This window comes from Cervus canadensis, chromosome 12 (assembly GCF_019320065.1).
Source record: "Cervus canadensis isolate Bull #8, Minnesota chromosome 12, ASM1932006v1, whole genome shotgun sequence".
Taxonomy (NCBI): domain Eukaryota; kingdom Metazoa; phylum Chordata; class Mammalia; order Artiodactyla; family Cervidae; genus Cervus; species Cervus canadensis.
The window spans coordinates 76339744-76363373 of NC_057397.1; the positions used below are offsets into that span (position 1 = coordinate 76339744).

A 23630-nucleotide genomic window follows, 5' to 3' on the forward strand; every position below is an offset into this window, starting at 1 on the left:
TTGAAACACACACACACACACACACACTCCTGAGGAAGCCTTCCGCCACACACACACACACACAACACACACTCCTGAGGAAGCCTTCCGCAACTCCAATTTCGCAGAAGGAAGATAAACACAGAGGGCACACAAGCACGCAATCTCCCAGAACACTGTGTATTTTTTCTAAGGACTGGGCGACAGGACTTCCACCCACAGAAACGCCCAACAAGTCAACAACCCTCCCACTGGCTCCGGACGCTCGGACCGGCCCGTCCCTCTCGGCACGGGTCACACCCCCACCGGTAGGCCCTGCCCCCTCCCCGCCCGCTCCCAGCGGGCGCCGCGCCGCCTTGCCCCGCCCCTCGCCCCGCCAGCCCCTCGCCCCGCCCCCGCCCCACCTGCAGGCCCCGCCCGCTCCCCGCCAGTTCCCAGTGGGCGCCGCGCGCCCTCTGGCCCCGCCCTCTCTGCGCCCGTCCCCCATCGCCCCGCCCATTTCCCCGCCTCCCACCTCATGCCCCGCCCCGCCCATTCCCAGCGGCGCCGCGCTCCGCCTTACTCCCTCGCCCCGCCCCTCGCCCCGCCGCCCCGCCTCTCGGCCCACCTCTCGCGCGCGGAGATGGCGGAGCTGGACGTCGGGCGGCACTGCCAGGTTGAACGCTGCCGGCGGCTAGGTGATGCGGCGCCCCAGCCCCGGCCTCGGGGGTCCTGGCCGCGCTCTGCCTCCGGGTCGGCGGGGCGTGAGGGCGACGGCGCGGGGCGGAGGCTGAGGAGGGGCAGGGCGTGTCCCACGGGCCCCTCAGTTGGCCGGGTCGGAGGCCTTCTGGGGGCCCTGGGGCCTGGGAGCTGCTTGTCCCCCTGAGGGGCCTGCGCGACTCCTGGAAGCACAGCCGGCAGCGCCCGCTCCGGTTTCTGAGACCGCCTCGCCGAGGAGCCGCGCACGCCCGCCGCTGTCTGACGAGCCCGGGATGGAGCGCGTTTCAGTGTGGGAACCGGGAGAGTCCCCCGGCCCGCCGCGGCGACCTGGGTCCTCGTCCGCAGCCCTTCCGTTGTCTGTCAGGGAAGGATGGGCTGGGTCAGCTTTGAGCCTCGTTTTTGTTGGCTGCTCAGGGGACGGACTTCCAGTGAGAAGGCCCCGAGCCTTGTCTTGGCAAGAGCGTCTCTGCTCTCTCAGCTCTGTCTTCTTTGGTTCTGTCTCTGACTCAGTAAACGCTTACTGAGCACCTGCTTTGCTTCTGGCCCACGTAAGGGTCTAAGATATGGCCATTTCCACAGAAAAGCTCTCAGGGTAGTTCGCTGCGTTTTAGAGCTTTAGTCAGGTGATGTTCTGTCTCTGCTAAACCGAGAGACCTTGTGACACTCGGAGTCCACCCTTACGGCCAGTGAGCATGTGGCACAGGCCTTAGGAACTGCAGCAGGCAAGTCCTGAAACCGAGAGCCACACAGAATGCCATCTGTCTCTGGTACCTGGCTTGCACTCCAAATGGGTGCTGTCACATCTGGCTTGTGCTGTTACACATCTCGGGGCCAAACAAGTTTTCTCTCCCATTGCAGCTTCAGTCTTTGGTAGCAGGTACCCTGTCACTGTTGAGAAGGGCTCTGGGGTCTAGCTCAGAATTAGTGGGAGTGCTCCCTGTTGGTCAGTGATGACATGTTGTGGACGATGGGCTAAAGGGCACAATCCCTACGAGGTTCTTGTTACTTACAGGACTCTGATTTGTAGCTTTCACCACTGACTGTCGTCCTCTGCCATCCTTCAGCAGGCAAGGACCGATGTTTCCTTGCAGACTCATAGGGAAGCTTAGCCGATTGGGTTTTGAGCTTAAGTTGTGTCATTCTGGTATACCTGATTATCAAGTCCATAATGTCTACCATCTGTTACATAGTTAATCTTCTTTTCCAACTTCAGGTGTCTCTTAAAGTGTAAGCACTGAAATGAAGCCAGGGTCTGGCTCTTTTGGAGTTTAGATTTCTCGCAGACTCTAGTGGAGAGCAGTTAAGATTTAGAGGATATTGTGAGTGTACTAAATTTCATTTAGCTTGAATAGAAGAATGGTGTCAAGTGTTAGGAAATTACCTTAATCTTAACTCTTACCCCTGGGTCCTCTTAGTTTGCGTCTAATACTTAGTTGGTCACCAAAGTCTCTAAAAGTAGCAAGCATGTACATTTTCCCCATTTTAAAGAGACAAACAGGTTTTGCAGAGTGATGTATATTTCAGTTTTCTTCTCTTTTTGACAAATGTATATCTACATACTTGGTATGGAACAGATGCTTACAGTATCATGCTTTCAGGACAATAGTGATAATGCATTAAGCTCACTTCTCAGGTGAGGGAAGAACTATATTAGAGTCCTCTTGTCCCACAAGCAGCAAGTCGGCAAGGGTCCCTTTGGGTTACTGTGCATATGTGTTAAGTCACTTCTTTCTGCTTCTGATGTCTGATTCTTTGTGACCCTGTGGACAGTAGCCCTCCAGTTTCCTCAGTCCATGGGATTCTCCAGGCAAGAATACTGGAGTGGGCTGCCATGCCCTCCTCCAGGGGATCTTCCCGACCCAGGGATTGAACTTGCATCTTTTACATCTCCTGCATTAGCAGGCAGGCTCTTTACCACTAACACCTACAGGGAAGCCCTGGGTTAAAATAGGACCTCTTTTTTCTTTTGGGTTAGGATACCCTGTAGGATGAGATCTTTTAGAGTGATAGTGGCTTTCTCTTAAGTGCAGTACTTCCTGTTTTCATTTTGTAAAGGCAGTGTGATTAGATATATCCAGCCTCACTTGTGTGTGTACTGTAATTTATTATGAGGTACATTGAAAACAGATTGGAGAATGAGTGAATGATTATATTCAGTGATTTGTGGTCAATTGCCAAATCTAAAAACAGATACTTTAATGTGCTTTCCAAAAATTCACTTCCTGACTTAATTGTTGCTTAGTCCTGACTTAGTTGTTCCTTAACAGCAAGGAAAGGAACAGTTCAGGACTAAATTTTATGCGATCAATCTGTCTGTTTAATTTCTGGAATATCTTTGAACATGTCTCTACCTAGTCACCCCAGGATTTTTCTCAGAGTTTGAGTATATTCAAAACAAGTGAATTGTTGTGATTATTCTTGTTAATTACAGTTTTTATCTTACTATTCTTATCTTTTACACATCTCATTTAGTTTTTACAATTACCCTATGAAGTAAGTGTGGCATATAGCACAGATATGGACACACATAGATATACATACACACACAGATGCACACAAACACAATGTACTTATATCCTATTTTTATCTATATTACCTAATAATATATTTTTTATTTTGTATACATATACATGCACTATATCATATACTGTATCAAGAAATATATATATATATATTCTGTGTGTGTGTGTGTGTATATATATATATATATATATATATATGTAAAACCCAAAGCTCTACCTTTAAGTAACTTGCCTAGCATTGCTGGATTAGTAAGCAGTGCAATCAAAATTGAAATCCAAGATTGTCACTTCAAATGCAGAATTTTTGTGATATATGGTCCTCAGAAGCAGCATCTGGTAAACCTGGGAAAAACACTCCCAGGACTTCTTTTTTTCTGATTTAGTTTGTCACTGCAAGTAATATTTATCTCCTGATAATCTGGTTACTCTCAGAGTACTTGAGGTTGTGATGGCTTTTGTTTAACTACTACTTGCTGCACTAGGATATTGTTCAAAAGGAAGGTTCTCCTGTAGCCACAGTTCAGTACTTGATTTTTTTTTTACTTAAGAAACCTAAATCAAAATCAGTACTGACCAGAACATATAACATTTTCCCTTTATTTTAGATTTTCTTCCATTTGTATGTGATGGATGTTCAGGAGTATTTTGGTAAGTTAAGGTTTTATGCAGGATTTGGCAGTAATTTTATTGTTTACAATATGAGATTTATTTCTAAAAAGCAGAATGATTTAAAATAGTTTGTACTTTAGCCATTGATATTTGATATTCACTAGAATAATCACCTGAGAAAAAAATAGATTAGTCATAGGCTCTGGTTACTTACGCATATATGTGGCTAGTCTTTAAATTTTCTATAGTTATGTGTGTGCTTTTATGTAAAACTTATGTATATTAATCACAAGGAGAGAATATATCCATAAAATAAAGAATATGATTTTAAAAATCCAATTATGATTATTAGTTTTTATTTTTATTAATACAATGAAAAGAGCCCATCCTATATATTTCTTAAATCGGGTACTTTGTGCATACATTACATGCAATGTAAAACCTGGGAACAAATAAGAATTTTGGATGTAATTTCAATTAAACTTTCAAGTATCAGGCATTTAATTTATTTAATAGAGCACTGAAAGAATAAGTTCTTTTCAGACAGTAGTTCAGAAAGACTTATTAGAAAGAAATAAAAATAGTACATATTTTTAAGTCATTCAGAACTAGAATACTCCTTTGACATATTATTATTGGTTATTTTTGAGAAATAAAAGGAATCAAAAGAGTCTGTGTTTTCACGCACCTTAAAACACTCAAAGTAAAAAGGAAATTGAGAGGTGAATTATTTGTACTCACATTGAATTTGAACAGTAGTTGGGTTTAAAACTTTTGAGACTACAGGTGCTCTGTCTTTTATTTGTCTTTTCAGCTTATTCTTACATGCAGAGTTGTTAATGTGGTGTGAGTGTAATTAATCTTAAGGATCTAACCATTAAATAGCTCAAATTTCTGCAGTTATCTTTAAGTACATTGTTTGATTACATTTAAATAAATACTTATCTTTGTTGTTATTTAAGCCTTGAACACAGGAGCAGAGAGTCCCATAGCTGTCCTGAGGTATGTTATTATCTCCTAGTGAAACGTGTTTGTATTTCAGAATTTGATTCTGTTTATCTATTTATTTTGGTTGTGCTGTGTCTTCATTGCTGCTCACGGGCCTTCTCTAGTTGCAGAGATCGGGGACTCCTCTCCAGCTGCAGAGCGTGGGCTCTAGGCACCGGGGTTCAGTGGGTGCGGCATTCAGACTCGGGCTCATGGGCTTCAGTAACTGTGACTCCTGGGCCCCAGAACGCGCAGGCTCCAGTAGCTGTGGCCCACGAGCTTCAGTTGCTCCATGGCAGGTGGGATCTTTCTGGACCAAGGATCGAACGCATGTCCCCTGCACTGGCAGGCGAACTGCTGTCCACTGTATTACCAGGGAAGTCTTGATTCAATTTAGTACCAGGGTACTGCAGATTAAAATTTGGCATACTAAATTGATCTATAAGAGGCTGTTACTTTATATTTTTTCTCAATTTGCTTTAAAAATAAACTCGTCTACTTGGTATTTATAAATTTTTATTCTTATAATTTTCTTTCCTTTATGCTACCGTCCTGTGTGGGTAGCCCACTTTTAGCTTCAGGCTCTGTATTTATAACTATGTAATGGAATTGACATCCTCATCATATGCTGCCTCCAGTTTGCTTCACTGTTGTGTTCGTTTTCACCGGTGCCTGGGGTTAGGATTCTGTGGTAATAAATTGTGCTGACTCCATCAGCCTTAGATCATCAGGAGCAAACCTGTAGTCCAGCAAAGTCCCTACCATAATTCTGCCCACATCAAGAGATTAAAAAGACCTGTTAGATAAAAGCCAAAATACCATCTTTGTGACTGGTAAAGAATAAGTTGAATGATGAAGCTTAATGTAGAGCCAAAAAGATCTTCAGAGAAAATCCGGAATTCGGTGGATTTGCCACCTGTCACAGCAGTGTTGCACCAGGTTAGGCCTCTTAGGAAATAAAGAAAAAGCTGAGCCTAATTAATTTTCTTGAATTTGTAATCAGAGAAGTTGCTCTACCTCCTCTGGGTCAGAGATCAGCAGGAAGTTAAACTGAATTCACTCCATTTGGAAAGAAGCATTTGCCTCCCATTTTGCAATTAATATTTCTTCCTTCCCACCATTTACCAGACACTTTACCAAGAATTTTTACCTCTGTTCTCTCAATTATAAAAATTAAGATTAAATGAGCTTCAGTCAAAATCTGGCCCTCTGAAGTTTTGGTGATTTGAGGGAAATAAAAATTAATTAACATATTGGTATTATTCAGGATTAACTGGAGAGAAATACTCAGTCATATAGTAAACAGTATTTCTCATGTAGCTTATAAATAAATCTCTGTGCTTTCTTTTTTCTTGTGATATAATTTGCTTTCTATGAATGTCTCATAGAATGTCTCTCAGTTAGATCTTATTAATTAAATAGTGAAATAAAAATCTTCTACCTTTAGACCATTGAAACAAATTTGGAAAAATGGTTAAGAAATTAATTCCGATGAGATGTAACTCTGTTTTTATAGAGGATACCCTTTGTTCATGGATTTCAAGCAATTACCATTGACCCTTGAATGATACAGGTTTGAACTGTGTGTGTCCCCTCAAACGTGGATCTTTTTTTTCTCTAAATATATGCTGCACAAAGCATTGAACCTGCAGACAACAGAACTGCAGATTTGGAAGGCTACCTGTGAAGACAGACTTGGATTTTTAACAGTGTGGAGAGTTTGTACCCTAAGTCCTGAGTTGTTCAAGGGTCAACTGAGTTCATTTAATTCTAGAAATCTGGTTACTTAGTACTCAAAATAGCCTAAGTGATCTGGATTTTTTTTTTTTTAATTTCATAAAATCTTTTTCCTCTGGTATAATATTTGCTAGTAATGCAGTAGGTGGCACTAGTGGCAAAGAATCTGCCTGACAATGCAGAAGATGTAAGAGGTGTGGGTTCTATCCCTGGGTTAGGAAGATTCTCTGGAGAAGGAAATGGCAACTTACTTCAGTAATCTTGCCCGGGAAGTCCATTGGACAGGAGCCTGGCAATCCACAGTCCCTGAGGTTGCAAAGACTGGAACCAGCTGAGCATACACACAAAGAGTATTGTATCGTTGTGAAAACTGTTTTTAACTGTATCATGGAAAAATATAATTTTAAGTGTTCTTTTACATATATTTAAGCCTCTAAAATCAGTGTGGAAAGTGGATATGACTTGTCATTTGAGGAGTGATGGGCTGATTTCCTCGTCTGTGAAAGTCACTCTAGTCATGTCTGACTCTGTGACCCCGTGGTCTATATACAGTCCATGGAATTCTCCAGGCCAGGATACTGGAGTGGGTAGCCTTTCCCTTCTCCAGGGGATCTTTCCAACCCAGGGATCAAACCCAGGTCTCCCACATTACAGGCAGATTCTTTACCAGCTGAGCCATCAGGGAAGCCCAAGAATACTGGAGTGGGTAGCCTTTCCCTTCTCCAGGGGATCTTCCTGACCCAGGAATCGAACTGGGGTCTCCTGCATTGCAGGAGGACTCTTCACCAACTGAGCTATTATTGGTACCTTGTGTAGTATGTTACAAAGTAGAAGACTAAACTTAGGGAGAATGACAGAGTAGTCATTTTAACCTGACTTAGAGGATAAACACACCACAGTAGGGAAATTTTGAAAATGTAGAGCAGTCTGCACAGTAATCATTCTGCACACAATTATTATAATCTATGCAAGATTGTGTGGGTTGCTTTTATAAGTTGAGGCAAAAATGCTCTGGATATCTAGAATAGATTTGTTGATTTGCTTTTAATGTGAAATATGATGCCATGCCCCCCTTCTTCCTTTTCAGGTGACTGTCCTCAACGAGAGACCGAAGTCAGACACCCATACATCTCACCCGTGCTCTTTCAGGGACTGTGCTGAGAGAGAGCTTGTGCCCATCATGTGTCCTTACTGTGAGAAGAACTTCTGCCTGAGGTGACCCCTGTGACCGTTCAAACTGTGTATCTGTTTAAGTCACATGCAAGCACATGAACCAGTGTCACTCTTTTGTTGCTCGCAGACACCGTCATCAGTCAGATCACAACTGTGAAAAACTGGAAATCCCTAGGCCTCGTATGGCTGCCTCTCAGAAACTCGTCAGAGACGTTATTGGCAAGTATCTGGACAGCGTGTCTGATGTTTACTTACTGCTGTATACTCGTGAGTTCCTGAGCCCTGCTTGTGTCAGCTTGCCAGTCATGGAAGGTGTTAGCCGCCCTGATGGTTATAACTTGCTGTAGATTTTGAGGACATTCTTGTGACAGTATTCTTCACAAGTCTTACCTAGCAAATGGGGATTTGGAAATTCCATAGAAATATCCGGCAGGTATTCTCTTTTGCTGGACCGCTTGTATCAGCTGGTTAACCATCTTGGCTAGAAACTACATTCATGAGGCTAAAGCAGTGGTTTACATTCTTCAAGACTAAAGTTAGGACTTTCCTGGTGGCCCAGTATTAAGAATCCACCTGCCAGTGCGGGGGACACGGGTTCAACCCCTGATGCGAGAAGATCCCACATGCCGTGGGGCAGCCGAGGCCGTGTGCCCTGGAGTCCATGTTCCTCAAGAGAAGCCTGGACACCGCCCCTCGGGAGGAGCCTCACTCGCCCCGACTAGAGAAAGCCCGCGTGCATCAGTGAAAACCCAGCACAGCCGAGAATAAATAAGTGAAATTTAAATTAAAAAACAAAATGTAAAATGATAAAAAAAACCTTTAAAAAAATGAAAGAGAAAGATTCCTTTTAAAAAAAAAGACCGAAATTTAAGCCTAGTCAGCTGTCCTGTGAATGCTGCTGATAATCTGACGTATGTGGAAAGAATATATCTGTGACATTGACCAGTCTCACTGCCAACATACTCAACTGAATTTTCATTTTATATTAAGAATAGTGATTTAAATTAAATTCTATTAATTAAGTAAAAATCTTCTGCAACACTTCTCTGCAGAAGTGCTAGTGATTGCTTTGGATTAAATAGATTTAAGTCGGAAAGCACATATAACTTAAGTATTTTAATGTGTGGCTCACTTACATACACTCAGTGGTATTTTTCCATTGTTCTTGTAAATATAATATCTAAAAAATGAATGTGGTCTCCATATATCTCTAGTATATGTAATTTATGTATGTTTCAAGGCCACAGTTAGTAATAATAAAACTTTGAAAAATGTGCAAGTTCCTATTTGCTTATATCCTTATGCTTGCTTCTTAGATTCCAAGACAGGAGAGACAGCAAGTAAACGACGGAAAGGTGCAAAAAATAGTGAAACAGCTGCAAAGGTAGCACTGATGAAATTAAAGATGCATGCTGCTGGAGATAAATCATTGCCACAGGTTGGTTTTAGATATTTAGGAAACAAAAAAGTTCCAGATACAATTGGGGCCCCCTTTGTACGCTTCCCTTTCATTAGTAACAACAAAACCTGAACTCAATATGTATCATTTCAAATATTACAAGGTATAAGCCTGCATAAATAATAGTCTTACGAGTTTTTTTTACCTTATAGACATGGCAGAAAGCCGTATGTATCCTTCTTCAACTTTTTTCTTTTACCCTTAGTATCATTTTTTTTAAACATATATCCGTGCTGATATGTTTAGTCTCTTTCATTCATTTTGATAGCTTACATTTTTCTATAGTATGTATATACCACAGCTTATCTATTCTCTTGGTGAACACGATTCAGATTTCTTTTCCAAGTTGTTTGCTGTTATAAACAGTTCAAAAGTGAGCACCCTGTGTACACAGGGGAACATTTCTCTAAGGCAGTTTCTTTCAAACCCCATATTATCACCTGTATTTTCTGTAACCACCCAGTACCTATATACCCACATACACACCTTAACACAGCTCCAGTAAGTGAGATCTAGCCTTACAAGGATGTGTATCTACTCTGATATTTTTTATTCTATTTAAAGACTATTAACTTTCTAGCCCCTGCAGGATTGAGACCATTAAAATGAAACATGCTATTCCAGGGAACATACCTAGAAATAGAAACCTGGAGAATGGGGTTTGCTCATCTTTGGCGTTATTAGATATCGTCCGTTTTTTATTGTCAGTAATTGTACTGATTTGTCTCCTTGCAGCATCTGAGTTTCCTGCCAGTGTTGGGCATTCTTCATTATCACCAGTCTGACAGATTGAAATGATACATCACTGAGGTTTACAGTTGACTTTCCCTGTGATTAGTGAGGCTCAGCTACTTTGCATACATTTATTGGCTCTTTGACTTTCTCTTGTGAATTATTTGTTCACATCCTTTGTGTGTGTATATTGTCTGCTAGGTTGTTTGGAACTTTTAAAAAGGTTTATAAGAGTCTGTATATTCTAAGTTCTGATCTTTTCTTGATTAAATATGTTGCACGTATCTTCTCTCAGTCTATAGCTTGTGTTTATTTTGGCTTTGATCTCTTTAGTGATCCAGACTTTTTAAATTTTAATGCATTATATCTATTAATGATTTCTTTAGAATTGTAATTCTTAAAATGAGTTTTTTGCTTACATTTTCCTTTAAAAGTTTTATTGCATTTTTTTGTTTAGCTTTTTATTCCACCTGGAACTTAATTGTAAGTAAGTAGAGGTAGAGATTTATTCCTCCCTCTCTCACCCAACAGGTTACTGATTGTCACAACATAAGAAAGTGAAGAGTTCATCCTTGTAATGTCGCTTCTGTTACACACCAGATTGTTCTGCATATGTGGGACTGGTCTGGGGATCTCAGTTCTGTTCCTTTGGTCTGTCTCTCTGCGTCAATATCGTTCTGTGTTAATCATAGTAGCTTTTACTGTAGTAAGTAGGACAAGGCTGTCCACCTCATTCTTGGCTTCCAACTGTGTCTATTCTTGGCCATTTATTCTTTTGTAAAAATTTTAGGATCACTTCATCTTGTTCTGTGAAATGGTGATTTTGATAGAAATTGTGCTCAATTTTAAGTAAGACAGTGGACATCTTTAAAATTTCATTCTTCCTTTTCATCTCCATAGTCTATCCCAACTTATTTAGGTCTTTATTTATGTCTTTAAATAACATTCTATAATGCCTACCATACACATTTAGGGGTCTTAAGTTTTTTCTTTGGCTCTTCATAATTTTTGCTGCCATTATAAATGGTAACTTTTTAAAATTAACATTTTCCTAATTTGGTTATTGCTGATTGTTGTATAATGTCTTTCTATCTAGCAAATAAACTCTAATAGTTCCCATATTTTGTAGATTTCCTGTCTAGTTTTCCGTGCAGTCACATCTTCTGCAAATGATAATTTTGTGTGGTATTTGTTTTTGTTTTCAAATTTTCTTATCTTTATTACTCTTCCTCCTCCTCATTATTCTTTGTGTTACTGTATTGGTCGAAACCTCCGCAACAATGTTAGATAATGTAAGTGATAGCAGGGGTCTCCATCTTGTTTCTGACTTCAGTTCCAATAATTCTAAAGTTTCATCACTAAATATTATATTTGCTGTAGATTTTTTGATAGTAGCTTTCCACGGGTTAACAATATTTTTCTATTCCTAGGAATTTATATCAGGAATGGGTATTAAATATTGCTATAATTTTTTTCCTCCATCTAGTAAGATGATTATATAGAGGTTTTTTTCCTTATTAATGTAATAAATTACATTGATCATCTTCTGTTGTGAATCACCCACATATTCTTAAATAAACCACTTGACTCTGGTATATAATTTTTTTAAAATGAACTGCTAAACTGTTCACTAATATATTATTTACTGTTTTGTCCTGACATTAGTAGCAAAAAAAAATCAGTTGAGTAGCTTTCCCTTTCCTATTCTTTGAAATAGATACATATTGTCCTTGAAGGTTTGGTAATAGTTGTTAAAACCTTCAGATTTGTTGCCTTTTGTAGGGGGAGAATTTTGAATACTAATTAATGTGTTAAATAGTTCTTTGGTTTATTTGGATAATCTATGTCTTCTGAAATATATGTTGGGAAATAACATTTTTCTTAAAAATTTCTGTTTAATACAGATTTTTCAGCTTATTGTTATGTTCCCAAATCTCTGTTGTGTCTTTCACTAGTCATTCTTAATATTTTTCAATTGTACTTTGATTTCCCCTTGAACGGACTTGCTAGAGGTTTGTGTTTACTTTTTTAATTGGCATTTTAGTTTTTTCAAAGAATCATGTTTTGGTTTTATTGACTTCTCTATTGTTTCTTTGCTTTCTGCTTTACCGATTTTGTTGTTATATTATTGTTTCCTTTTTCTGCTTTGTTTAGATTGTCTCTGATGTTGTTTTTCTAACTTCTCACACTGAATGGTGAGCTTACCCTTTCAACCTACTTACTTGGGTGTTTTTTTCTAGGGGAGGTGACTTTATTTTGGGTTTCCTGTGTGGCACTAGTGGTAAAGAGTCCACCTGCCACTGTAGGAGACATAAGAGATGTGGGTTCGATCCCTGGGTCAGGAAGATCCCCTGAAGGAGAGTGTGGCAACCCACTCCAGTATTCTTGCCTGGGAAATTCCATGGACAGAGGAGCCTGGTGGGCTATAGTCTATGGGGTCACAAAGAGTTGGACGCAACTGAGTGACTTAGCACACATGCATGCAACTTTATTTTAATACAGTTTCTAACATAGAAGAGTTCTAGACTAGTACAAAGAGTGTTTTCATACTGGTTACCCAGATGTTCCAATTACTTACATTTTGCCCTATTCGTTATTTAATGTGCAGTCATTCTGTTTGTCCATATGTATATGTGTGTGTGTGCTTATACTAATTTTTGGTCAGCTTGATCTATCAGGTTCTGAAACAGATGGTATTCAATAAAATCTCTCACTGTAGCTGTGGTTTTGTCAATTTTTTTTCCTATAATTCTAATAGTTTTGCTGAGTTCTATATTATCAGGTACATTTAGTTTTTTCATCATTATGTCTTCAGTATGAATTTTTTGCCTTAAATCTATTTTGATTTATGATGATGTTTCACTGCCTTTTTTTTGGTGAATAATTACTACTATGTGTGTATTCCTTTGTATTCAACTTTTCTGTGTTGTTTTATTTTTAGGGTGTTTCTTGTAAGCTGTATGTAGCTGGACTTTGTTTTTTTAATCCAATCTGATAATATCTCTCTTTTATAGGTGAGTTGAACCCATTTATATTTATTATGATCACAAGCATTTAAATACATTTCTTCTATCTTATGTTTTTTTTCTGATTGTCCTTTTGCTGTTATTATTTATTTCTTTCCAGTCGTCTTTTGTATTGATTGAATTTTCTATATTCTCTTCTATTCTGCTGGTCTAGAAACCATTGATTATAAACTTCTTTTAATAATTTTTTTAATGTTTCTTTTTTGAAGCATTCCTTATTTTTAAGTTATAGAAATACTGCATACTTTTAACAAGGGTAACTTAAAAACTATATAAGGGAAAAAAGCCCAACACACCCTCCCGTGTCCACGTTCATCCCACTAAAGCAGTGGTTCTCAACCGAGGGTGGTTGTGCCCCTCGGGGAGACCTGACCGTGTCTGCAGACAGTTTTGTTGTCACCCCGGGCATGGGGATGCTCTCGTGCCGCTCAGTGTCCCGCAGGGCACAGGGCAGCTCCCACAGGAAAGCATCGTCCAGCGCGAGGTGTCCGCAGTGATATAATTGAGGGGGCCTGCTCTAGAGTGCCCAGTACTGTCATTCCCATTACTGTGCAGTTCTTTTATGGCTTAAAACATAATAGCAGAAATTTCTGTAGCACCTACTTTGTTCCAGGCCCTCTTTTAACACATTTAATCCTTGCAGCAGCTTGTGAAATATATACTATTATCTCTGCCTAATAGATGATATAATTGAGGCACAAAAATGTTAAGTAACTTGGCAGTAACACAGCTAGTAAGTGGAGAACTGCGAATTGAATCAGGCAGGCTGGCTCAGAAACCATGTTCTCAGCACAGTTAATACTTTATCACAGAGCATGCAGGTCTGTAGATAGAACTTTTCCCCCTGCATCATTGTTTCTGTGTGTTTATACATATATGTATGTATTGACATAAGTTATTTTTATATATCCACACCCATGTATATATTAATATAAGTGTCTAATTTTACATAAATGAAAGTATCTACTGGTATATGTATGCAAAAATATAGAGTGCTTTAGGACCACTATTTCATTAAAAGGGCATTATATTCATTTAGTCAACACTTTTTTGAATACCTGCTATAAATCAGGCCCTGGGGATATGACAGTAAATTGTTAAAACAAAGTCCCTGCCCATATAGAGTTTATATTCCAGTGGGATGAGATGATTATTTAATGTATACTACAATTTTCAGATAGTGATAAAGCCTATATAAAAATAAAGCAGGTTTCAGATAGATAATATATTCTTTCAGCTCTATATATTCCTGTATAAGTTTCTGACAGCAGTTCCTCCAAGGGAACTAGTATGGTTCTAAATCATTTTCTTCAAAAGATGGACAATCCAAGGTATCGTGAGTTTCATCACCTTTTTCCTGTTAATGAACATTCTCTTTGTTTCCAGTTTTGGTGACTAGTTTCCTGTTTCTGATTTCCTGTGTCTGTGAGATAGATTTCCTGGAGTATGTTTGCTGTGTCCAAGGGTATGTCTATTTTAAATCTTTATAGATGTTGTCAACCTGCTTTACAAAGAATTTGCAACCATTTACATTTCTACCATCAGTAATTATGATAGTGAACTTTTATTGACTGATCATATCATGCCAAGCGTGGTCTTGTGGCTCTGGGTTTTTTATCTCCCTTAATACTCAGGACTATCCCGTGATATATTATTATCCTCATTTCACAGATGAGTAATCTGAAGTGTTGTTAAGATCACTCACCTGGCAGACCCTGCCATCCTGCCCTGTTTAGTATGCTGCCTCTTGTGGTCATACATGAGCATACCTCTCCTTTCCCGAGGTCTCCAGTAACTGTTTATATAATCTTTTTAAATGTATTCCAGTCTAAAGGCTGTGAAAAGATACCTTCTAGTTGTTGTATTTTGGGTTTCCTTGACCATTGTTCAGGTTGCTGCTGTTCAGTCGCTGAATCAAGCCTGACTCTCTGTGACCACACGGACCGCAGCACGCCAGGCCTCCCTGTCCTTCACTGTCTCCCGGAGCTTGCTCAAACTCACCTCCATTGAGTCGGTGATGCCATCCAACCATCTCATCCTGTCGTCCCCTTCTCGTCCTGCCCTCAATCTTTCCCAGCATCAGGGTCTTTTCTAATAAGTCAGCTCTTTGTGTCCTTGCGTTCAGTAGCCAAAGTATTGTTCAGTTTAAGTATCTTTTTATTATGTTCATTGGCCGGGTGTGAATGCTCTTCCCTGAATTGCCCGTGCATATCCTGTGATCATTTTTCTTTTACATTGTTATTTTTATTTCACTTTTGTTTTGCTTCATCAACTGTGGAAATTCTTGGAATAGAATAGATATTGATCCTTTCTATAATCAGTCTGCTTTGGAAACTTTTTTTTCAAAATCTGTCAAATAATCTTGATTTTGCTTATGTACCTTATTGACATATCAGTGTTCTAAATTTTTCTAGGTCTGTCTTTTCTTTCATTTCTGGTTTGGTTTTCTTAGGGTTTTAGTTTTTTTTTTCCTCTGTCTTTAATAGGTCTGGAATTTGACTTTAACATATTATATGAGCTAAGGATATTTTCTTCCAGTTGTTTAGTTTTGCCCACTAATTATTAAATAAATCATTTTTGTCCTATTAAGTTGAGATACCAAATATCACCTTCATGTTAAATTCAAGATTTATTCTTTACTAGGTTTGTTTTTGGATTTCCTATTCTAATTCCTTATCTGTTTTTTCCTCATATGTTAATACCAAGTTGACTTCATGTAATAAGTTTATAGAGTGTTCTAACATATGATCATGTAAGTCTCACCCATATTTTCCCATATTTTGTCTTAGCAGTTCTTTTCTCTTTTGGTTTGTTCATCCATATGGACCTTATGATTATTATATACACTTTTTTTTAATCCATCTTGGGATCTCTGTGGTTGTCATGATGGGACAAGGTTGTCAGTGACAGACTCTAGCAGGTACTGTTGAAGGACGTAGGCTCTTTAAAAGCAAAAATGGAGAAACGGAGAAAAAACATTATGAAAAGCAAAAAAGAACACAGCTTGATCTTAGAATGTAGTTTCTTATATCTGTCACTGTTTGCCACAAGGATGTAGGCTGTGAATAACAGTGCCTACAGAAGCCTGATTGCATTCTCAGGAGGATTTCTTACCCTGTTGGCCTCGTCCTCTTTGTGCTGGGGATTCTGGCTCCTTCCTTACCCACCAGGTCTAAGTAACTGATACAAAACCTCCTTCCTATTATCAAGTGATTTCTGCAAAGTTAGGTAAAGTAAACTCAATTTCCCTGCAGCGTCTATTAACAAGTCCTGACTGAGGATCATTCCTGAGGGTTTCTCTGAATTTGCTTTACATGATATATATTAATTTTGAGAGAAATGACATTTTTATAACATTATCTTCCTGTCTACAAACTTTATGTCTTCTCTTTTATTTAGATCATATTTTATTGCCTTCTGTAACATTTTATATATTTTTCTTCATCTAAGTCTTATTCCTTGTTGAATCCACCTGCAATGCAGGAAATGTGAGTTTGGAAGGTCCCCTGGAAGAGGGGCGACCCTCTCCAGTACTCTTGCCTGGAGACTCCCATGGGCAGAGGAGCCTGGTGGGCTACCGGTAACCTGTAGGGTCACAGGGAGTTGGACACGACTGAAGCTACTCAGCACACACACATAAACATCTCCAGTTATCTCACGGGTTTTCTTTCTTTGGTGAACAGAATATTTCCCTGTACCTGTTTCCAGAACTTACTGTTAACATAGGAAAAAAGGTCTTGATTTCTGTATATTCATTGTATTCAATCACAGCATCAAATTCTTATATTTATTTTAGAAGTTGTTTTGTTTTTACCTTTGATATCCTAGGTATACAATTACATCCCATTGGCAAACAGCTTTAGTTTTCACCTTTCAATAATTAGTTCATTTTCTTGTACTATATTATATATAATCTCCAATATAATGTTTTGTAATAATGGTGATAAGAGGCATGTGCTTATATTTAAAATTTTTGACATATATAATTAAATACCAATTCTTCTCTCAAAATCTAAAGTTACTTGAGATTGTATCCTCTTGAATAAGACCAAGAGTTTGACATGTTTTCTGCAGTTGAGTATCTCCCATCTCATTGACTTTGTTTATGCACATGATTGTTTTTAAGTCAGTTGCTTTTTAAATTTGCCAGTATATTTTTTGAGTTTCTTTTTTTCTTAAGACTCACTTTTATTTTGGCTCAAGCACATTCTTTAGTAGTTCATTCGTCAAGGGTCTTTGTGGTAAATTCTTTCCATCTTTTCTGTCTGAAACTGCCCTTATTTTCCCTCACTTGAGCTGGATTGTCTATTTGCCTTTCTCAGCTCTTCTAATAAACAGTTCATTGGCCTCTTTTGTTTATTGTTTGGGAAGTATGTGCTGTAGATCTTACTCTTGTTGCTTTATGGGTAATCTATACCTTGTTTTGTAACTTAAGATTTTTGTCTATGATATTTTACAGTTTCAGTGCAAGGTTTCTAGGTATGGATTTGTTTTAATTACACAGCTTGACCTTGAGGTGCATTTTAGCTGTTGATCCTTACCCTTAGAAAATTATTGTTGTTTTCTTTCTGAACATTGCTTCCTTTTCTTCTTTTCTGAAATTCTTATTGGACATGTTTTGGGGATGTATAATTTCTATCTTTATGTCTGTTTGTGTTGCCTTCTAAATGACAGCCTCAAATCCATCTTTCAATCAATTAAGCCTTTTTATTGAATATTATAGAAATTTGTTGTTTGAGTTTCTTATTTCAGAAACTGTATTTTTAAGTTTTTTTATTTCTAATTGGTTCTTCATAGCTTTTCATGTTTCGTTTCTGCCTGTTTCAGTTTTATAACTGTTTGTTCTGTTTTTATGAATATTCTTTAATTTTTCTCATTATTCATCCTAAATAGGGGCTTCCCGGGTAGCTCAGTGGTGAAAGAATCTGTTTGCCAATTCAGGGAACACAAGAAATGCCAGTTCGATCCCTGGGTCAGGAAGCTTCCCTGGAGGAAGAAATGACAACCCGCTCCAATATTCTTGCGTGGAGAATCCCATGAACAGAGGAGCTCAGTGGGCTACAGTCCGTGGGGTCACAAAGAGACAGAACTGAGTGACTGAGCACCCATAGATATCCTAAATAACTCTTTAAAATGTCTTTTTCCAGTTTAGTTTCTCCTGCCCATAATAAGCTAAGCTTTGATTTGTTTCGAAGTTTCAGCTTCAAGCTTCAGCATGTTCGTGTTGAGGAGCAGCTTCTTTCTGTGTCTCTCCTGTCTCACTCAGCTCTCCCCAAGTCTCGCCTTTTCTTCCACAGGCCCACCTACCCACGCCCTCTGTTCCAAACCCAAGTCTGAGACTGACGGTTTCTGCTTCTGCTCTGCAGAGATGTTTGGCCCACTGCAGATCCACTACTGGGCTGGAGGCTTTGGCTCTGTCCCCTCTGCGGAGGTTGTATCCCGCTCTCGTGCCCCGCTGAGTGTCGGCTTTGTGAGCAGTCGCCTGTCGGCCAGCAGCAGTGACTCCCTGAGGCTCCTCTGCTGGAGGCCCGTCCCACGCTGGCCGCTGCCTCCAGGCAGCCGGCCAGAGGCAGGGGCCCCTCACCCTGTGGCCTTGCTTTCTCTTGTTAACTCGCCTCTTCTGAGCCCTGGGGCCTATGGCTCAGCCTGCCTGCTGTCACTCTGCATTTCTGTTTCATTTTAGATACTCAGGCATAATTATTTTTTTACTTTTAGGTGAGGGTATATCTTTTAAAATTTCTCTTTTCATATGTATGCTTTTATTGCCATGTTACTGGAGCAAGAACTGTGAGGTTACAGAGTTTTCCCAAAGTTTGAATTTCCCATAATTTCTTCTTTTCCTGTTATCTGTAATAACGCATTCCACTGGTCTTTAACAAATCTAAATTTCTTAGTGCTGAGATGGAAATTGTGTTGAATCTATTGTTTCTTAAAATAATTGTGATCTCTCCCTATAACTGAGAGACCTTCCAGTTATGCCAAAATATTTATTGTAGCAGGAATTGGTCTATAAAGCCAGTATTTCTTTTAAGTGATTTTAGAAAAGAAGGGTAGCTCAGAAGCTAAATACCCTTGCTTCTATTCTTGTTTCTTACATTTGTAATTTTGCAAGAAAATACAATATATAAGAGGCATATAGGGTATAGAATACTAGAAGAACCATCTCTGAATTTCTGAGTTTTTCTCTTTTGTTGACATGATACTTTTCTGATTTTTAAAGTTTCTTTTTTTCTCAAAGGCCCTGCTGTCTCTAAGTGTGTACTGAGGTCTTTCAGGTGAACAGAAATGTATATGTATCAGGAATTTTTCAGTTGTAAGAGACAGAAACTTGACTGAAACTCACTAGCCATTTCTTTTCTCGTATAATGGGAAGTAATGCGTTGATCTGGTCTCACAGGATGACTGAATTCCAGGACTCAAATGCTGTTGAGAGAAGCCATCTGTTTTCTTGACTTCTCTCTTTCTCTGTGTTAGATTCACTGTTTTTCCTTTGAAGAAACTTTTCCACATTGGTTCAGGAGTGGCTGAGAGGCATGGGGGATAACTACAGAAACCCTTGGATTTAATTTAGCAAGACTTTTTTAAAAAAAACCTCTGAAAAAATTGTTGCTCCTCCCTACCCCCAGGTTTTGAATGCAAAATCCCAGGAAATGATTAGCCTAATTTAGGTCACATGCCTATTTTTGCACAGATCATCCAGACTATGGACTTAGGTTCTCTGCCCACACATTTAGATGGATGCTGGGATTCTATGATTGTCTTCCCAAAGTTGTGTCATTAGAGGATAATGGTTCTCTGGCCAGGAGAAGCAAGGAAGAGATGTCACCAGACAAAACCAGATGTCTACCTCATGTATATAACCTGTATTTTAACTTTTTATCTTTACAGACAGAAAGAATTTACTTTCAGGTTTTCTTACCTAAGGGGAGCAAAGAGAAGAGGAAAGCCATGTTCTTTTGCCGAGGATGGAGCGTCGGAAAGGCCACAGACTTTGCAGCTTCTTTAGCCAGCCTTAAAAATGACAACAACAGACTAACAGCTAAGGTAACAACAGGGTATAACTTGCCCCTGAAAGCTTTAGAATGCTCTATAAAAAGCATGTTTATTTACTGCCTTATGACGTATTTCTGTCTTAACAGAAATTGAGGTTATGTCACAGTGTCTCAGGAGAGGCCTTACCCTTGGATCATATTTTGGAAACCTGGATTGCTAAGGAGGATTGTCCTTTGTACAATGGTGGAAATATTATCTTGGAATATCTGAGTGATGAAGACCAGTTTTTAAAAAATGTTGATTCTTACTTGGAATAGCCATGCAGGGACTCAAGCCAGAAATCAAGAAGAAAATTCAACATTAGTCAACTTCTTTTACTACAAATACTATATATATGTATATTTTTAAAGTTCCTTTTGAATTCCATTATGTCATAATTTACATTATTAGTCTTCTATTAAATTGAATTTGAATTTTTGTGTTTTCAAGTGTAACCATTAACTGACATCCAGTTATTAACAAATTCTTGTACCTAATTAACTTTTATTAGTTTATGCTGTAATTACAACAACAAAGGTGTATTTCTCATTTGGTTAATGTCAGCTTTGATGGGCCGTGACTCTGCTCTATGTTATCTTTACTCCAGAATCTAAGATGAAGCTATGACCCTTTTGGGGGACATTACCATTCTTATTGACTATGCCAAAGCCTTTGACTATGTGGATCACAATAAACTGTGGAAAATTCTGAAAGAGATGGGAATACCAGACCACCTGACCTGCCTCTTGAGAAACCTGTATACAGGTCAGGAAGCAACAGTTAGAACTGGACATGGAGCAACAGACTGGTTCCAAATAGGAAAAGGAGTACGTCAAGGCTGTATATTGTTACCCTGCTTATTTAACTTATATGCAGAGTACATCATGAGAAACACTGGACTGGAAGAAGCACAAGCTGTAATCAAGATTGCCGGGAGAAATATCAGTGACCTCAGATATGCAGATGACACCACCCTTATGGCAGAAAGTGAAGATGAACTAAAAAGCCTCTTGATGAAAGTGAAAGAGGAGAGTGAAAAAGTTGGCTTAAAGGTCAACATTCAGAAAACTAAGATCATGGCATCTGGTCCCATCACTTCATGGGAAATAGATGTGGAAACAGTGTCAGACTTTATTTTTGGGGGCTCCAAAATCACTGCAGATGATGATTGCAGCCATGAAATTAAAAGATGCTTACTCCTTGGAAGGAAACTTGTGACCAACCTAGATAGCATATTAAAAACCAGAGACATTACTTTGCCAACAAATGTCCATCTAGTCAAGGCTATGGTTTTTCCAGTGGTCATGTATGGATGTGAGAGTTGGACTGTGAAGAAAGCTGAGCACTGAAGAATTGATGCTTTTCAACTGTGGTGTTGGATAAGACTCTTGAGAGTCCCTTGGACTGCAAGGAGATCAGTCCTAGGTTTTCATTGGAAGGACTGATGCTGAAGCTGAAACTCCAATATTTTGGCCACCTCATGCAGAGAGCTAACTCATTGGAAAAGATCCTGATGCTGGGAGGAATTGGGGGCAGGAGGAGAAGGGGTGACAGAGGATGAGATGGCTGGATGGCATCACTGACTCAATGGACATGAGTTTGAGTAAACTCTGGGAATTGGTGATGGACAGGGAGGCCTGGTGTGCTGCAATTCATGGGGTCGCAAAGAGTCGGACACAACTGAGCGACTGAACTGAACTGATCTGAACCATTCTTATGGTAGCAGAAAGAAATGGCTGTTAGAAGATAAGACACATGACCTTTTGCTTTAAGCAAGACACATGACCAAGCCTAGCCTCATGGGGCGGGGAACTATAGCCTTAGTATCTGCCTCCATTATGATGTGTAAATTGATGTGTATACATGAATCATAGAAACTTAGAGGTCATCTCATTCACTCTACAAAGTTTGTAAATGAGGAATCTCAGGCCTAGGAAGGGGTTTTTTTTGTTTGTTTGTTTTTTGTTTGAAATTATTTTTTTGTTGCCACCTAAGTGCTTTGGGGTATATCTCTGATAAAACCCCCCTCCAGTGACTTCATCATTTTGTCAGTATGGATATATTACAGTAAAAAGGAAGATGGGATAGCTGAAGTTTATTACAGGCCCTTTATATATACCCAAGCACAACACATGCCAAAAGTTACAACCTTGTACCAACACATTAAAATTAATGCTCCTGATTGATGTCTTCCATCTATACTCAACAAAGTACCACTATAGAGAAGGAATGGAAATTATTTCTGTTTGTTATCTGTCCCTTTCCTACTTTGCAATAGACAGGGATAGTGGCTTTAGGTTTACTTAAGGGAATAAACTCAGAATGTTTATTTCATCTCTAATTCTTTCTTCATACTGTTTTCATGCAGTGAATGGAGGTAAGTTCTGATTTCTATCCGCTGCTTATACATTCATTTATTAACCAAGTTATTCAAGTACCTTCTCAATGTAAGGATTTGATTCTAACTGCCATGGTGGATACAATGAAGAGATGGATACGTAATTAAAACTATAATACAAAGCAGTATGCCAAGTGCCAAATGAATATATAGTAAGTGCCATTATACTCTAATAACTCTTATCAGAAACCAGGAGACCAGAAGTAAAAATAATCCTTAAATATGTTACCATATACCAGAAAGTTTTAATACCAACTAATACCTTAGTATCTGTCATAATTACTTGCACATAGTAAGCTGACCAACACGTCTCATGAATTGAACAAAAGCTAAATATACCAGAAAAAATACCAGTGGGGGTTGAAAAGAGAGGAAGTAAGGCTGCAGAGATTGAGCTAAACTTAAGGAGACCAGAGAAGAGGTCCTGTCATGATTAGAAAAGAGAAAGCAGTGTGAAGGAAAGGACTTACTTAAATCATCAGAAATCTGATCTCAGATAGTTGAGCGGACCAGTTGGAAGACACAGGTGCCCGCATCTTGGAGGCGCTGTAGATCCAGGGTGCAGGGAGGCCTGCAGCCTGAGCACCTTCTGAAAAGAGCACCGTTGTGGGCAGGAGAGGAAGTCCCTCGAGGGTCTCACTCCAAATGACTCTTGAAATCCGACCCCTTTCTCAGGCTTTCTTTTAAGGCTTTGAGTCTGCTTAATATAATTCTAAGGTTGACTGTACCCACCTTCCCCTTTAGAATCTTTTCACTGCTCACAGGCAACTAGAACTAAGAGTAGAAAACCCACAAGTTGAAAGAAATTTTAAACTCAGATAAATATTTAACCTACATGATGATAGAAATGAGTTTAGTTGTCATGTAAGCAGCCAGTAAATACACGTGAATAATGAACTACTAGATTTTCCCCAGCTTTGTCAGATTTTATTCTGGATAGTTTTAAGGAGAAGGGGAGAGGCTGCAGATGGAAGGATCTGAGGAAAGTAAAATTTACATTTCACACCTCGTTGACCTGGGAGACAGTAATTGTGAATTAAGATATTTGATCACATAACATAAAGGTAGCTTTGGTTTCAAGTTCTTCCTGTTTGTTCTTGTCTTTTTAAACCAGGGAAGTTCCCTGAGAATTTAATTGAGATATCACAGAAACAGTTTCAGCTGCTATTTTCAGTATTAGTACACTGTATCTTGTTTTTCTTATTGTGATACATGGAAATAAAATTTATGAACTATAATGTATTGCATTTGAAATATTAACATACATAAATCAAATT

The 23630-nt window shown here is 39.2% G+C and overlaps 1 protein-coding gene across 1 annotated transcript; it reads left to right on the top strand.

Moving 5' to 3' along the window:
• The first annotated feature begins 575 nt into the window (after positions 1–575).
• ZFAND1 (zinc finger AN1-type containing 1) lies at positions 576–20518 on the top strand. Its single transcript, XM_043483701.1, has 8 exons — positions 576–656; positions 3806–3848; positions 4772–4811; positions 7621–7748; positions 7834–7925; positions 9023–9144; positions 19812–19967; positions 20063–20518. The coding sequence occupies exons 1-8, from the start codon at positions 602–604 to the stop codon at positions 20231–20233; spliced, it is 807 nt and encodes a 268-aa protein (XP_043339636.1). The 5' UTR covers positions 576–601; the 3' UTR covers positions 20234–20518.
• The last annotated feature ends 3112 nt before the right edge of the window (positions 20519–23630 follow it).

Bases quoted from the DNA above. Each gene is read 5' to 3' on its own strand.
- ZFAND1 (XM_043483701.1), top strand. From the start codon at position 602: ATGGCGGAGCTGGACGTCGGGCGGCACTGCCAGGTTGAACGCTGCCGG. The intron at 3,849-4,771 runs GTAAGTTAAGGT...TTGTTATTTAAG, and splicing joins GGATGTTCAGGAGTATTTTG to CCTTGAACACAGGAGCAGAG. The intron at 7,749-7,833 runs GTGACCCCTGTG...TGTTGCTCGCAG, and splicing joins GAGAAGAACTTCTGCCTGAG to ACACCGTCATCAGTCAGATC.